Genomic DNA, 17,678 nt, shown 5'->3' with positions numbered 1-17,678 from the left:
CAATAGAGGGGAAGGGGCAACGTGTATCAATCGACACGTGAACTCGAAGACGAATAAAAAATTTTTAGCAGCCTGGAAAAACTAACATCCTTCGAAAGAAAGATAAGCTAAAGGAAAACTAAAACTCATAAGATATATTTCAATTATTATTAATTACCAATTATATGTGCATTCCAAAGAATTTGAACTCAAATCCTGTATGAAACGAATAGCGTAAAAATATATTTCGAAGCCGTTTTAACTATCTTCCCAAGGAACCGGTCCCTTTTTACTCGGCTGGGATCGATCGGTCGGTTTCGCGTCAAATTTCATAAAACACGGGTCGAGTAAGTAGGGAACCGCCCCGAATAATCAAATAATACTTGCCGTATTAAATGGCGCGGACAAACAGATGTAATTATTCGGCTGCCGAATATCAAATAATTATCAATGCGTTTCTTCTCTGAGCGCTAGCTGCCCAGGAATTAACGAATTAAACCTGTTCGCGTGTAATAACAAACGATCGATCGATCGATCGATCGGTCTTTGAAATCGAGGAGGAGAAAGGAGGACAAAGAATACTTTTGGAAATTGAAAAAAGATTCTGTTCGTCTCGCTAGGAAACGATCCCTTCCATTATGCGTGGATTGAATAAGTTTAAAAACGGAGTTTAAATTAAACAATCGACGATTTGCGATTTTCGTTAATTTATTTTCCGCCGGCTGGCCTAATTGTCGTGATATTATGGGAGGGATGGATGGAAAAAAATTGAACGAATTTACGAGTCGTCATCGCTCGCCCCGGCGGCGGCCAATTTCAGCCCGGGTAATTAAACGGTCGTTAATTAACAAAGAAACAAGCGACTGTTTCCCGGGCTTACTTTTGGAATGCAGAGTAGTGGCTGCAAGCCTGGCCCGGAATTGGACCAGAGTGGAATGTTTTCGGTTGCCTCGAATCAATTGTCGACTAGTGGCGGGCAAACAACAATGAAAAAGAAAATAATCGAGGGACCGAGTTGAAACCTCTGTTTCGGACCTCGTTGTTGACCAAATCTGCTCCTTTTTTTTTTTTTTTTAGAAGGGAGATAGGATATTCGATGAAATTTTGACCGATCCAAGGATCCACATTGATGCTCAAAATTTATATCAAGTTCTGTCAAAATCCAAACTCGATTTCTCTGTTTACAATTAACTCGAATAATCCCTCATCTATCCCAAGCTTGAATATTGAGAACAAAATAGCAAAATTTCGTTCCAAAATTCAAGATCTTCAACCGTATTTAAATTGTAATTAAATTGAATTACTCTCGAAACGAGATTTCTCGCCGGAAATCCATCGAAACGCGATCATATCTAAAAAGAAAAAAGATTCCCCTTTCAGTTCCTCTCGCCAATTACCAAAACATTCGAAACACGGATACAACCCCATGCGCAATAACCACAACGACGACCGCACAACTGTACCACGAATAACGTGTATACACCGCGGCGAATAACAACGCAACTAAAGTTAACAACCGGTACAAGGCTGGCGGCCGAGTTAACATAATCATCCCCCTCGAGACCGCAAGAGACGACGCGGAAACGCCGTGGCCAATTTTCGAAATATTTCAAGTTCCGTTGACAGCTGGCCGAACGTGCACGAACGACGAGTTCTGGATCTCTTCTGAATTCTTCCCCCCCTGCGTTTATACCGTTTGAATCGCCGTGTACGTGTTACTTGGCGAGGAGAGGTGGATACGATCCAGCGTTGTTCATCCCATTTGATGCCGGTGCGTCCGTGACGAGGAAGCTAATTAACGGCTCACCGACCAAGCTCAACTTTATGCGTCTAAATGCAACGGATTAACGCACGTGTACGAGACGCTTACAAACACCGTCGCGCCATTGGGATGGATGGACGGGCGGCAAGATAAAGGTCAAGGTCTCTGATCAGTTTCCATTATTTTTATTACGTGACGCGCAGGAGAATCAAGATCCATTTGCAAGTGGAAAGTCGTCCAGATTTTTCTTTCAGTCTTCTCGAGAAGTAATTCAATAATTCTTAACGCTTTACTGTAGATAGAGAGAGAGAGAGGCTCTGTGCGGTAATTTTCGAACGATAGACGCATCTTTAATCATCCCTCGTGGCTAGCAGTGGTTTAATTTTCTGCCGATTATTAAAACTCGACTCGATCCGTTCCACTCTGTGGGATAAAATCGCGAGATGAATCGATCGTGCACACAGGCGCACACATGGTAACCCTTTCCTAACGATTTTGGAATTTTGAATATTTCACCGGAGGGGAAATACCCTCCGCTCAATCACCGGCCAGTAGCCCGACGTTACGAAATGTTTAACGACAATTCGCGTATACACAATTCGAAGCTGAAATTAATTAGCTCGCACAGACTTTCCGTGTGTGTTTTCGCCGCACTCTCGATAAAGTGGAAATCTCGTCTCGTTGAATAACCGACCTATGAAATTTTGGTAGTGATAATAATCGTGGAAACTTTAACCACCCTGCTACTCCCCTCTGCTCGTCTCTTTCTCGTTCGGACAATGGACCCTCCTTTGTCCGGGGGAAACTTTGGGAACCGTATGTTGAATTATGGCCGACTTCTCATTCGTTTTATTTTGCTCGTTGGCGGCGAGACTGGGTCAAGTCCGGGGGAACGAGATATCGAGGAAACGAGAAAGACCTGGGGATGTCTTCGATTCGAAGTTGAGGAAAAGTTGTTACCGTTGTTTTTCCTTTATTTGGAATTGAACAGGGATGATTAGTATTTTCGATTGATCGAAGAGTGTGCGGAGAAATATATTATATCGTGTAAAAGAAGAAGCTGAATTATATCCTTGTATCTCAGCAACATTGCAAACTTTTCATATAAAAAAGAAATTGAAAAATTTGTCATCGAAACTTGTTTAGGAAATAGAGGAAACCGTGCCGTTGAAGTCATTCTTTGGTTCATCCCGATACCTCAATCGGTTGCCGAGATATAAAGATTCAAAATTAGAGTTTGGCACTGTAAACGGGTCAATGACCTACATATTTTTCTTGGAAATGCGTTCTTCTAGAAATCTTGTCTGGAATTTGGGATAGGTCAGTGAGGCGGGGTGCGAGCGAGAGGCCCGAATAAGGGACAAAGACGAAGATGGTAAACGATTAAAAAATTACCTTTTTCTTTACACGACGATATCTCGGCAACCGAAAGTCGTATCGAGATAAACGAAAAAGCGTTTTAAAGGGCAAGAATCCGCGCTTCTAACGATCGTCGATTCGTCGACCGGAAGTTATTATCCTCGGAATTATAACGGCTCAAAGTTTTCCTAATTTTAATAGAGTTTAAGTGGGTTCGAGACGAATTAAAAATTATCCTTTTCTTTACGCGATGATATTTTGGGAACCGGAAGTAGTATCGGGCCAAACGAAGAAGCATTTTAAAGAGTAAGGTTCTGCGCTTCCAACGATCTTTCGATCGTCCACCGGAAGTTACTACCTTCGGAGTTAATAGAGACTCAAAGTTTTTCCAATTTTAATAGAGTTGGAAGAGAATATCGGCCCATAATGATTTTATCAATGGTATAACTTTGAACGAAGATTGAAGATATTAATCGAAGAAATTTGGATTTTTATTTAATCCCGATCGATTTAGAATTCAATTGAATTGATCGATCAAGCAAGATAATTTTTGAACAATTTTCAGAGGGTGTACGAAATACCGGAAGTGGTAAAGTGTCGAAGAGGGCGAGGCCAATAGACCCTGATACCGAGGACAACCGCGGCAATCGCGACAACGAGGATTATTATTACGAGGACGTGGACGAAAGAAACAATCCTACGAACGAGGCACCGGTCGTTCCTCCAGGATTCCTCAGTCCATCGGTGCGGGAGTATCTGGATCTTGGTAAATCGATACCAGGTGAGTAAACAAGCTCTTCTTACGAAACCTTATTCCTTCAAAGCTCTTCCCTTTCTTCTCTCATTAACCCCGTATCTTCTCTTCTTCACGATATCTTTCAACTCGTAACGAGGCAAATCCTCGTCTCACCCAAAATTTAAAACAAATACAACTATGCAACGAATATTATACGAAAGATAAATTGACTGAACTCCTTGCAACATCCGATGAAAGGAGAGAAAAAAGAAAATAACGCGATTCCAATAAACATATTTGTTCCTTCCCGTGAAATCTGATATCCAACGATGGAGAGAAAAGACGAAGGAAACATTTTCGTAACAATTGTCATGGAGGAGCCGTGGAAATTGGCCGTTCACGAGCCAACGTCGTATTTAAATTCGTTTGTTCCGGTCCCCTTCCCGGATCGAGCACGAGCTTTCGACGAGTTGCCGCGGGTTTGAGCGGCCTGTTTATGCGGATCGCGGAAGACAAGAAACAAATGGATTGAAAATCGTTATTGCTCGCCGAGCTATGCAACGTTATATCGTTCCTCTTCAACAGGAAATGATTTTTATTTCTTTCCAATTGTCTCGAATTCTTCCGTCCTCAACAGCGTTTCATCAGGACTGATTAGGTCTCTTCTTCTCTCGATTTCACGAATTTATAGTTAGTTACAGGCGAATGTTTAATAAGATCAAGAAAAAGATCGAGCGAGCGTTCACTAGATTCCATTCATTCTCTATTCCACGTTCAAACGTGCATGTCAAATATATATCCGAGTTAACCCCATTTTTCTATCTTCGTGTCCCGCTTAAACGAAGATTGTATCACATATACGCGGAAGGAAATCACGTCTCTTCCTGGGAAATATCGTCTAATTTTATGCGCATGTGGATTTTACAATTCGCATAAATCCCCAACGTTACGTTTCTTCCTTCGCACAGTGAAGAATTCATATATTTATATATGAATGAACGAAATCTCACGCAGCATCCGAGCGTCTATCGTCACTCCATTTACAGTTATACGTAAGTTACAGTGTAATGTATATATTAGAAACGTGCATCCTGTATCCGTTGAAATAAATTCATCAATCTATTGTTATTGCTCGAAAAATTGTTAAACGACTCTATCTGCTAAATAATTATTTTCCTACTTACGTGTGCGTGTCAAGGGGTTTGGAATGGGATTGCGGAGGTCAGGAACAACCCTTGGAAGGCCGTCATTAGAGAGATTTTCCGCCATCAGGTGCCAACAGGATATTTCACGATCGGTCGATCATCGAGGAGTGGGAAGGGCGGAGGGTGCCGCGCACAAAGGGCTTGGAAGAAAAGTCGAAGGGGAGGCCTTGTGCGTTGAGCCGGGTCAGTGAAAAATCTTCAAAGAAACCTGAAAGGTTCGGATTCTCACGCTTTACGTATTAATAACGTAATCGATTAGAGCGGTTGTTCGATTCCCTTTATTGTTACTAAAATTCTTATCTTTTTATCTCGACGTGACCAACTTGAGAATCTCGAAACAAAAACGTGACAAATATTATTTCAATGGGAAAAGAAGAAAATGGTAGAATCTTTATAAAAATTATTACGTATATGAGACGAATTACGAAATGGAGATTACTTCATTATATCATCGAAAATTTATTGTTTCCATTATTTATCACTTCGATCAACTTTCCTTTTCCACGATGGGATTAGCAAAACGCGGTGTCCGAAAATGGATTTAAGGTGTTTCCACGATTTGCTTGACCGCATGGCAACTCTTGCGTTACGTGGATTATCGATCGCGGATTCTGTGACAATGGGGGTGTTTTAGCGTGCTGCCAGTCCCACCGCAAATCGGCACCGCTGCCCACCGGAACACAGTAACGCCTATTGTCACGCGGTGGATGTTATCGTGCCATCCCCGTTTCCCCGTAACACCTGGCCCGAAGAAAATTGATACTAACAATTCTTCTCATCCCATCCCATTCCTTTCTTTCGATCCCATTCTTTCGCCGGTGATTTTTTTTCCCCATTTGGACGCGACACGTGCGGTCGTTGTTATCGAGATGAAAAGAACTTTACGATATCGGTGATTTTTCTTATTAATTTATCGTTGTTATTAAGAATTATTTAAGGAAATATGGATAAAATAAAAATAGCTTATTCTGCTCGTTATTAACGCGACTCTAAAACTCTTCTTTTTTTAAAAATTCACTCGTTCGTGAAAATTGATCTTTCGATGATTATATTTCGATTTGGATAAAACAATTTACGTATTTTTAGAGCGATGATCACGTATCAATTTCAACTCAACGCTATAATAAAAGAAGATTACAAATCGCAAAATCAAAAATAATAGCAAAAAATACACAAAGTTAGGAAAAATCAATACACTTATCTCACGTTGACGTAACGTTCCGCTTAATCTCGCGACCTACCCCTCGCTCACGCGTCGTCTCACCCCACCCTCGATAGAATAATGAAATAGCCGACTCCGGAACGCGACCTCTGCACCCATCAAAGGCTGGAAAATCGTGGGACGAATCCAACGTGTAAAAGATGGAACGATCCCTTTTCCTTCTGGCTTCTCCTTCCTTCATTCCAATCTCTTCACGTTCTCGAGAAGAGGAGAGTGTGACTGCGCTTCCTCGTTTGCAACCAGGCGAGGGAGGGTCGTGTTGGGGAGAGGGGAGGGTGGGAAAAGAGGGCGAAATGATACGAGGGTGGGGGTTAGATAGCGACAAACCTCGTCGTTTGGTCGACTGACTTTATGACGATGGCTGCCGCCGTAAAAAGAGGGATGGTGGTGTGCCACGGTTTCGATGCATTCCCTGGCTGAGGTTCGTTCTTCATCTGGCAAACAATGGGGCGACTTTCCATCCTACTGTCGAGGGACTCTTACCAAAGGGTTTCTTTTCTTGGGAGAATTTTTTTCTTGGTAAGGAAGATTTCGAGGAGAATGGTTCTCCTTTGGCTTGGATCGTATTCTAACGAATAATTTGAATTAAGTCGCCAGACTTGAATCCATCGATTCGGTTAATCGAAATTTTTCAATATTTAATTTTTCAACGGGGGAGAATAACGGTTGTTTCTTTTGATCGGTTCACTTCCTTCGATTCGAGAGAGTTGGCCGGGCTCCAGGGGATGGAAGGGACCAGTCGAGGTAAGGCAAACGGAGGCCCGTCGGACGAGAGGATCGATTCGTGACGCTTCGTCGTTGAATCGTCGTGAATTTGTAATTTTTAATTTACTCGGCCTATGGAGCGGGAGGATAGACGTGGGCTGCGTTTGAATTGATACGGTGTATAAGCTTGAACCTTAGGGAAGATGAGCCGAACGTTGACTTTGTTCCAAGATATGTATCTTCTTCGAGGGCTTCTTCCACAGGTTATATAGTAGAATCTCGCGAGTTTAAAATTTAAGAAATATCTGTTGAAAGTTTTTAATATTTTATACAGTTTAAATAGTTTCTCTTTGAAATTGCAACAGTCTCGACGAAAATAATTTCTTTGGGCAATTTTTTAATATAAAATGAAATGAAAAGAGAGACAATCGATATCGTGAAACATTCTCCTAAATTTTGAACGAGACAATATGTAATAACAACGATTCGAATTGTTTATTGATCTACCGCACGATTAAATAAATAATATTGCCACGGATATTCTCGATCGAGGATCCATAATCGAAACGATTCTACAATTAATTCAACATTAATACAATACAAAAAATCCCACGAAACTTTTAATCTAACATTTTTGCATACCTTTGCCTTTAATCAAAACCCTTGGACAGGAATAAAAAAAAAAAGTGTAATTTTTCTGCAGAAGAACGAAGGAAGAAGTGGAAGCAGCAGCTTTGGAACGAAATATTTTGATGCATTTTAAGTGACCGCGTAGGATATCGTGCCGTTTTTACGTTACAAAGTAAAATTCATCTCCATTATGCGATAGAACACGCGATAGAATTTGCTATTCAAATGGCGGAACTCTCCTCAAGATGGCGGAACCATCAGCAAATGGCGGATCCTTTGTGGCCTCTCCTCTTTTCCTCCCCGATAATTTCGCCAATTTTCTCTCTCCTTTTTTATTCCTCCCTAAAAAAACTAATCTCACACACGTAATAATACCTAAAACTACCCATCCTTCTATTCTTTCATCCAATATCAATTCCATCCACGACGACACGTGTCAACCAACTTAAACTCCCTCCCCTCCAAAGTCTCCAAACACTATTCTAAAAAAAAAGAAAAATAAATAAATAAATAAACAAATAAATAAAAATCGTACTTTCCTTCTCCTCCCCCCGTTCTCGAAGGAACGAAATAATTAGAACGATCGTCGCCTCCTCGTCGCAAGGGATGAAAAGCCGGGGCACGAGAATACATTTCGCGAAGTTATAATTACCTGGACGGCGGTATGCTCGCGTAGCATCCAACGAGAGACAGTCTAGGTTGAACAGAGGTAGAAAATCCTATAGACAATCACACACATATATATACATAGAGAGAGAGAAGGAGACAAAGGTGGCGAAGCGGAGGGACGATTGAAAAGGGAGAGGATCAGAGGCGAGAAAGAGAGGGGAGGGTTTATTCCGTGCGGATGCACGGGACCTCTTCCACGGTGACAAAACAGGTCGGACAAGGGGTGGAAGGCGGGAATTTCGTATGGATGTCACCGCGATACGGACGAGAGTTTGCGACCATGCTTGGAAAGTGCACGTTCCCATCTCTATACAGCTTCTCTCTCTCTCTCTGCCGCCCAGAGTATCGCCTATCTTTCTCTTCGTCTGTTCCGCATGCATATATATACGTATATAGCACAGCACGCGAGAGCTCGTGCTCTCTATCCGTCTCTGTTGGACGGATTGTTGAACAACAAGCGTATATGTATATTCCAACAAGCGAGATGTGCCACCTGAAACTATGCTGGCTCGTCGAATGAGATTCGAATAGGTGGAGGGGGTGGAAGATATGTATATAGTGACGCAAAGTTGTTCAGACAACGGACAACGGGGAGGAAGAAAAGCTCGCATTATAATTCGTTAAAGAAGCCGTTATATACAGAGAGAGAGAGGATCTTCATACGTGTGTCTCTTTTGAAGAAATATCGCGAGGAAGAGAAACTGTATAAAAGTACATACCTTTATTAGGTGATTAGAGTAATAATTTGTAGAAAAAATATTCAAACTTAACTTTGTGAAGAATTATCGAAGGTTAAAGTTTCTTAAAAAAAAAAAAAAAAATGATATCACGAGGAGAAGAAAATGCCAAGAATTCCCCCTGAGAATTTCGTTATTACGATCGAGTAAACGATTCGATTTGCGCTAATAGCATTATAAGCATTTCCGATCCGATAAATCGCAATCGAACAGGCTGCATGCACAATGCACCACCCTCGGCCATTAACTCGATCTTGCGACGTAACGGATAGAGCATTGGACAAACGGTTTACCCGGTATCGTCATCGATACGGAAGGAGAGGCTCGAAGTCTCGTGCAACATCCGGTGATCCTGGAACGATTCATGTCCCATTACGACCGTCTCGAATCGATCAAATCCCCCGGTATTATATCGTTAACGAATACCTCTGGTAAAGGGGGAGGTTATATTTGGCAAAAGATCACGATCCTTGAGAGAAAGGAGTTATCCGGAAACTTTCTTAAAATTTCTATCAAATGGAAGAAAGTCGGAAAGAGCGAATCGATCCATCTTCTCCAATCCTATTCAAAAATTGGATAATCGGTTTAATAAAGTTCGATTCCTATGCAGCTTTTAAAAGATAAAAATTATGGTAAAAATGTTGCAATCGTCGAGAGTACGAGTGTCGCGAAGAGGAAGGTGTGCATCTCGTTAGAAGGAATTTGTTCCGAGAATGGACAAGAAGGGGAAGGAAAGCTTTGATTCGCGTGCACCACGAGTTTTGCTTATTTATTCCGGGCCGGCAATTCGAGACTGAAGACTCTGAAGAGCAATTTCCTTTCTTTATGCGGGTCACTCGTTGTGCTCCTCGGATATTTCCCGATGCTTTCCAAACTCTCACCCCTCCTTCTCCACCTTTAACCTGTGATTCTTAAACTCCAGGTGCCCCTGAAACAACTTCGCGGTGCATTCTTCGGATTCCAATTAATCAGAGATACCACCCAGTTTCTTCTTAGCTTTATTTTTATTCCTGGAATTCCGCGATAGAATCTCATCGTCACAGCCTCTGCCTCTTCAACGCGCATATCTCTTTATTTTGAGGATTTATAATTTTATATAAATTATACTCGAAACGTTCCCAATTTTCTCGACGAACAGGGACCATCTCGAACGATGATCCTCGAGGATCAAACCATCCGCGTTGTCCCTGTAAACAGCTCGTGGAACGAGCAAGCGAGCAAGCGACGAGGGGGGACGCGTGGGTGGTTGGCAATCGACGATGCACACGTTCGATATATAGCTGGGTGGTGAGATGGCTGCTTTGTGCGGGTGTCAGTCGGCGCATCTCGCGCCACTTTCACCGATTAATCGAGCATACAATCGAGAGGCAGGCAACTTCTCTCTCGGCGGCGAGAGAGCTTCAACCGTGGAAATCAGGCGAGTGGTTTCTGGGGGGAGGTCGGTTACCTGGATGATAGCTTCTCTCTGTTTCCCCGCTCGTATAACCCCTCTCCCCCTCCCTCCTTCCCCCCACGAAATCCTCCTTGCATCTCGTGCACGCTTCGATTAACGAGATTTCCAGGCGAAACGCATCGACGTCGTGAAAACGGCCCCGTTGCCATAATAACGCTTCGAAGAAGTGGACTCTGCACGAAGTGGATATTCGAGATGAATATCCTCGTTCAATTTCCAATTCTTTCGAGAAGTAAGGACTCCCTCTTACTTGATAAAATTCCATTAGAACCAGTTCATCCGGGGAAGATGGAAATTTCCAAAAACTGAGTGTCTCGAGTTCTGCTTGCAGGTCGAGCAGGCACCGATTATCCCGTGTTGGGCAAGGTGCCCTACACGAATTTCTACTGCGACGACCAACCCTATCCAGGCTTCTTCGCGGACGTGGAGACGAGATGCCAGGCGTGGCATTATTGCGACATAGACGGGCGCCAGGCAACGTTCCTGTGCCCGAACGGAACGCAATTCAGCCAGGCGGTGTTCGTGTGCGATTGGTGGTTCAACGTGAGATGCGAGCTGAGCCCTAAACTGTACGCCATCAACAGCAGATTGTACGGAAGGCCCACGGAGAGCCCGACCAGGCCCCACCGCCTCATCACCAAGGAGCTGTTGGAGAACATCTTCGTCAGGCGGAAATGAGGGTGTTGAGAGATTCTTCTTCGTGCCTTCGTGAAGATGGGCACTGGAACGGGATTGGATTAGTGGAAAGCGTAAGATTAATACTAACTAATGAAATCTCGTACCGGTTTTTAAATAAGCTTGACTTCTCATCATGAGACTTTGCGTATCGATCTATGCGTGTGATCTTCGGTCCTTTTCAATCTTTCGCAATGATCTTCCAACGATGTATGTATGGTATGTATTTGGTTGATACAGAGATTTGAAAAATATAAATAAAATTCCAAGATTTGCAGATATTAACTGGATGCGAGAAGCATCGAGTTTCTGTTGTTCGTATTTCTATTTCGATCAATCAGATTATTGTATTTATCTTTTTATATACATATATATATGTGTATATGTATGAATGAATGGGCGACGAATGCGTAGAAGTAATATAGAAAATTAATATAGAAAGGATAAGATAAGATAAGAAAAAAAAAATTGAAATAGATTTATCGACGGTTCAAGTGCCACGAATTTTTCTGTAAAGATACCGCACAGGTGTCTGTCTACTTTTCATTCTGATCCTATTTACAGGATATTAGGATGATAGGATTAGCAAATTCATGCGTTAACCTTAAGCTAAGTAAGCGTGATTTATCCCTGATAATTTCTAGAATTATGAATCGTGTTAAAGAAGAAAATACTTATGTATACCTTTTATCCGTGAACAAGTTTGGAGAAAAGTTTTCTGTGAAGTAATAAACGAAGAAAGAAATAATTTAAATGTTGATCAAACGTTGAAACAACATCACGATAAATTTGGAAACCTATATTCAATTTAAAGATTAGAAGTTTTCGTCAGTTTTTTCTCCACTTGAGGAAATATATAATGATGATATCCCTCCATTTTCCGTGAAAAACCATTGGAAATATCAATTGGAAACGCTCGAGCCAAAATAATCTCTCGTCTCTCGAACGAAATAATAATAATAAAAAAAAAAACAGTCTCGATTCAGGTAGGTATCAATGAAGAAAGAACAGAGAAATGAAAAAAAAAGAGAGACAAAAAGAAAAACTCTGATGAGCATCTGCCGAGATAAAAAGAGAGAAGAAGTCCGAAGGAGGACATCCGCCACGATTTTTCTTCCCTTTCCTTCTTTAATCGTCGATGAGATCGCATTCAGGGAACAATGGTCGTGAAAATAAATAGAGAAAATTGATTTTTGTCGAATAGCCGCCGAGCATGATCGAAATCGATTTGAAATCGAGATACTACATACTATTCTATTTTCGTTACGAAAATGAGACAGGATTGGGTTTCTTTTTTTTTGCAAGAAGAGTTCATTTTTTCCATTAATCTGTTTTCACAAAAAAAAAAAAAAACAATTTTGAATAAACATTCGTTCGATTATCAACTAGATTACTAAAACAATCACGTTCGTTCCTCAAAACTTCTTATTCTTCTTAAATATCCACTTACTTAATCGCCTAAAATTCAAAATTCTCTCCTGACTCTATTAATAAATGATCGATCCAACGTTTCATTGCAATTGAACCGATACTCGCGCAGACGAAAGGGTCGACCGAAAACTTGATTAATCACCGATAATAAACACGCGGAATCCCGCAAAGAATCTGTTTACCGATCGATTATCCGATCGAACGACGGGAAAACGGGTATCAGCCTGTGTCTTACAATAGCGCGAGCAATCATCGGCCGCCCCAAGCGGCTGAACGCTTTCGCTTCGAACGCAATGGACCCCAATCATACGTGCGATTACACGTGGAATCGCGATTATACGAGCGATAATGGAGCTTGGGAAATTGTCGCGGCAAACAAACAAACTCTGACCACCTGCTACTACTGCTCCCCCTCTCCTGTCATCGCGAGAATCCCGATTGGACAACAGGAGAGGGCGATGAAACGGTCAAAGAGGATGGTTTTCTGATCGCTTTCTCGTTCCTATGATTTGGGGGGCAGGATAGGAAATTGGTAATCGATGATAGTCAAGAAATCGCTCTTCTATTGTCCGTATATGATCGTTGTGAAGGATTGTAAATGGAAGAAAAAAATTGACCGAATCAATAATTACATAAACGAAGAATTTTTAATTAAACCGTTCGTTTGATTTTCATGTGTAAAGCTGGTTTAAAAAAATTTTTAATTCGAGCATGTTTTTATCCGAATTATTAACGCGTTTCTGACACGCGTATCCCGTTCACCTTTCATCAACGAATAATACAAAGTTAAATATATCTACAAGGAAAATCGATAAAACGTGAAATTGGCTAAATCGTTTTCAGGCGACAAACCGTGAAACACACAATGTACATGTATCGAACGACACGTCATTACTAATTGCCGGCAAACCTGCCGCTGTCGTATTTCGTTCGATTCGTGATACGCGCACAATTCTATTAGCGGATATCGATTCTTCGAAAGCGTTCACTCTTGACCACCAGCTTCCGCTGGCGTCCCCGCCGCTTCCTTTCTTCCGTTCTTTTTCTCGATCGATGATTCCATATATCGTGTAATTCGCGTTACGTATCGATGAGATGATGAACGACGAGATCAATCTTTTTTTCTTAACTCGTCGAGTTATTATATCGGATAATTTAAATTTGAATTTTGAGACGAAGAGGAAAGAAATCGATGGTAGATTTAATTTACTATTATTATTATTTTATTTCAATTGATTCTGTTTCGCAGAAAAGGAAAAAGAAAAGAGTATCAGGTATTTAATTAAGGTCGTTATATTTTTTTGAAATCGATTTTTCAAAAGGTGTTAGGGTGACAAAGTAATTGTTATTTGAGAAGAAATTGATCCTGCTGCATTGGAAGCAGGGGAAAAAAAAAAAAAAGAAAAACGAAATAACTTGTTGTTTTTTCGTTCCCTTGTTTAATTCCATTGTTATATTTTTCTTTGAAACGTGTCATCAAGTTTAAAACAACAACAATTTGAATCGAAATCGATTTTGCCACAAACGGACGGGCAAAGAAAGAAATAACTTAACAACGCACCGATTACCCCGCGTTAAATTCATTATAACGTATGCTCTTTCTTCGTGCGGTGTCGAAATTCGTAATAACAAGATGAATATTTTCTATGAACTTGACACGAATGAGAAACATAATCGAATAAAATACATTATCGGTTTGGAGATTTTTCTACGCGGAAGGAAAAAAAAAAAAGGAAAAAAAAACAAGTATAAAATTAAAAGCATAAAACACATTATGACGTTATTGCTTAAATCGAATTTATCTTTCGATAAAATCCGTGCATTATGGAAATGGATCGTGAAATTATCAATTTATAATTTTTCCTTCTTTTTTTTAAATATATCTTTCACGATTCGCGTGATTACGAATTAAATTAATCTATTAATCTAGTTTTTGCGCGAACCTTGAATAAAATTTATGTCAAAATGATAAATGGCCGTGCGAGGAACGGAGATAAAACGATTGTAAAAAGAAATAATTCTAGAAGAAATGTGGTGAGCAACGTTTTGCATCGTTTTCTTTTTCTTATCCCAATTGAATATTAAAAGTAGAAAGCTTAAATTGAGATCGTCAATTTAAAGAATCCTATTTCAAGTTTTATCAAAATTTTTATTTTTATAAACAACCTCCTCGTTATTGGTTAATTTAAATTCCACGAAAGTATAGCACTTAATTAAATAATTCATCGTATGTACAATATAAGCATGGGGAGGAGTCAGATGCCAAGAAAAAAAGGGAAAAAAATTCACGACGAGTGACACGAATTGCGAAGATACACGTTTTACCAAATTAGACAATCCTGATTAAGATACGTGCCCTTATTCGCCACAGATGGAGATGGTCGTAAATGGCGTGTGTTCAACTCATCGAGCTTTTATTTTCGTGGGAAAACGCCTTCTTTTATTATTTTATCACGACGACCAACAAAGAAAACTACCTTTCTGATAATATTTACCAAATATTTTCCACTTGCAAGGAATTTTAATTTTATTTATTTCCCTGCCCCTTGGAATTTTCATATTTTTGTCCATAAAATAACTAATTGTTTTTTTTTTTTTTTTTTAGTAAAAATTAAAATCCTAGAATAAATAATCATTCTTAATAATAATACAAAATATCATAAAGTAAAATCCAAAGATATTCATTTATTTGAAAATTCTTCGCCAACAAAGGAAATCGCCGAAAATCTCGTCTCCCATCGATATACATATATATTCACAAACAATTCTGCCAATCATCTGCCATTTCGTAGCTCGAGAGTTTAATATAACGGGACGATGAACCTTGCGCGAAATTAAAGTGAATTAGTTTCAAAAGTTCCCGATGGAATGTATCTTTAATGAGAGAGAGAGAAAGAGACAGGGGGGAGGGGATGCAGAGCGCCCTTTAGTAGCCATTCGCTAATGAGGAACGGTTAACGAAGAAAATTGCTGAATAATTAAAAGTTGCTTTTGTTGAAAATTGCACGATTCACTCGGTTGGCACGCGCCAACTTGGAAAAAAAAGAAAATAAAAGAAAAGAAAAAGAAAGAAAGGAAAAAAAAAATAAATAACGAACTTCCATTAAGCTTTCGTGAAATCTGTCTTCTCCTGGATGAGTTGGATTTATCTTCTCGATCGTCTTTCGATACAGAAGATAGATAGGAAGGATCTAGTCTCTTTGGAGATGAGACCAAGGATTTAAAAAAAAGATTTAAAGAAAATAAAATAAAATAAAATAAAATAAGAAGAACGAAGGGAGAATGGGATAGGAGAGAGATTTCGCGTATGTTTTTAATTAATCCTTGATTTAAAGGACGAGATAATTGATGGAGATTTAGTAATAAAATATATATATATATATATATATTTCACGTACACACAATTTCCTAGTAGCTCGAGTAATGCAATTTAAAACTCTTTCTGATGATTAACTTTATAGGAGTGGGATGTATCAAAATACGGTATGGCGGAAGCAACTTTTTTTTTCTTTTTTTTTTGCAGCTTTGAACAAGTTTCATTTGAACAGGTTCGGGATTAAAAAATTTTCAGAGTTTTACACGTGCGATGAACATGTTGTATACGTGTGAAAGTTGAATCGCAAAAGCGTTTCGTTTCTTCCACTTTTTAATTACACTTTTCAATTATACCTCGCAAAAAAAATATTTTACACACGAAAAATTTTTAATATATGTACGATCGATAACAAATTTACTTTCATTCTAATAATTATCCACAAATTATTACCCATCGAAAACATTGCAAATTTTGTAATCATCACTTTTCAAGAAAAATTGCGCAACTCTTTCCTTCATCATCATCCTCGAGAAATTAATAATTCTCCTTAATAAAAACAAGATTAATTTAACATACCAAAATTACATATCCACGCAAGATCCATGAAACAAGTGGCCTGATCAAATAAATTATTGTTCGGAGTATGTTCACAGAGACAACAGATAGGAAAAAGTATTCGAGAAGAGAAGCCCTCGAGAAGCCCTTTCCAAGCGTTTAAATGCATAAAAAGCGTGCAGAATTATTCCAGAATCTGCAAAATTTCTTCACTTGAGAATTAGAAGGTCGTAAATTCTCCCTTATACAGTATCCTCTTCTTTTTAACAATTTTCTTATTACTTTGACGGCCGCTTTTTACCTGCTAATTAAAATACACGCCGTTCAAATTATGCCGATTTCGAATCGCGAAAACTCGCCAATATTATTATTATTATGTGTACACACATATTATTTATTACCATCGAGACAAATATTTCCCGTTCTCGACCCGAGCATCGAAATAAAATCGACTGTTTGCAGTTTCAGAGGATTTTGTCGATAGCGAGCGATCTTTTCTCTATCTTATTAATTATTGTTGTACTATATCACGATCGTCTTTCCTACTCTTATTTTCCCCTCCACTCAATCTATTTCCATCGAGAAAATTCCTCATTGAATTTACTATTATATTATATTATTCTCTTTCAAAGAAAAGATTCTCAAAAGAATCATCTATTCTTCTCATTCATCCTCATAATCAAATGTCGTATTTCAAGTAAATTATTTCCAATTAATCCTCGTTAAATATATATATATTCTTATTCTATTTTTCAATATCTTACGAGATATAGTCAGTCTGGATAGCCCCAGGTGCATAACCGCGATCGGTCCACAAACCTAACCTATCTGGCTGGTATTATGAGCGCACAAATGCCAGAGGATCGTTTATCCAAAATGATATCGTAAAACCGGGGCGTGGAAGGACGATTGTCGCGGACTGTGGTGAATGTGATGGTTGGGTTAGAGAGGGTTGGCCTAAGAATCCATCAACGAAACTGGTAATCAGATGGGGCTTGCACGAGCCACTTTCAACAATCCAATCTCGCCTGGCATTTTTACCCTTGCCATCCTCTCCTCCTCTCCTTCCTCCCGTCACGCTTCCGGATGCGTCGTGATTTGGTCAAGGAAGAAGATCGCGAAGACGAAGATTTTTTTTTTTCTTTCTTCTTTCCTAATTTCATCGCAAAGAAACAACTAAGAATAGCATATCTAAAAAAAAAGGATCAAAATTTTATCCTTTCTTCGAATCACAGACATCTCGA

General features: G+C 39.7%; 2 protein-coding genes and 1 long non-coding RNA gene across 6 annotated transcripts in view; 1 reads left to right on the top strand and 2 right to left on the bottom strand.

The window, feature by feature from the left end:
* LOC108004253 (uncharacterized) overlaps positions 1–11,880 on the top strand; it is a 67,154-nt gene extending 55,274 nt beyond the window's left edge. For both annotated transcript variants that reach the window (XM_017067022.3, XM_062079117.1), the window contains 2 exons: positions 3,666–3,881; positions 10,789–11,880. In XM_017067022.3, the coding sequence (XP_016922511.1) occupies positions 3,666–3,881; positions 10,789–11,135 (563 nt within the window). In that variant the 3' untranslated portion in view covers positions 11,136–11,880. The remainder of the gene's footprint in view (positions 1–3,665; positions 3,882–10,788) is intronic.
* LOC108004218 (RING finger protein 17) overlaps positions 1–17,678 on the bottom strand; it is a 192,527-nt gene that overhangs the window by 67,304 nt on the left and 107,545 nt on the right. The gene's annotated exons all lie outside the window — the stretch shown is intronic.
* The window catches only part of LOC108004266 (uncharacterized), a 94,442-nt gene that overhangs the window by 41,553 nt on the left and 35,211 nt on the right, over positions 1–17,678 (bottom strand). The gene's annotated exons all lie outside the window — the stretch shown is intronic.

The sequence above is a fragment of the Apis cerana genome, linkage group LG9 (genome assembly GCF_029169275.1).
Source record: "Apis cerana isolate GH-2021 linkage group LG9, AcerK_1.0, whole genome shotgun sequence".
In the NCBI taxonomy this organism is placed as follows: domain Eukaryota; kingdom Metazoa; phylum Arthropoda; class Insecta; order Hymenoptera; family Apidae; genus Apis; species Apis cerana.
This window is presented reverse-complemented; position numbering and strand designations above follow the sequence as displayed.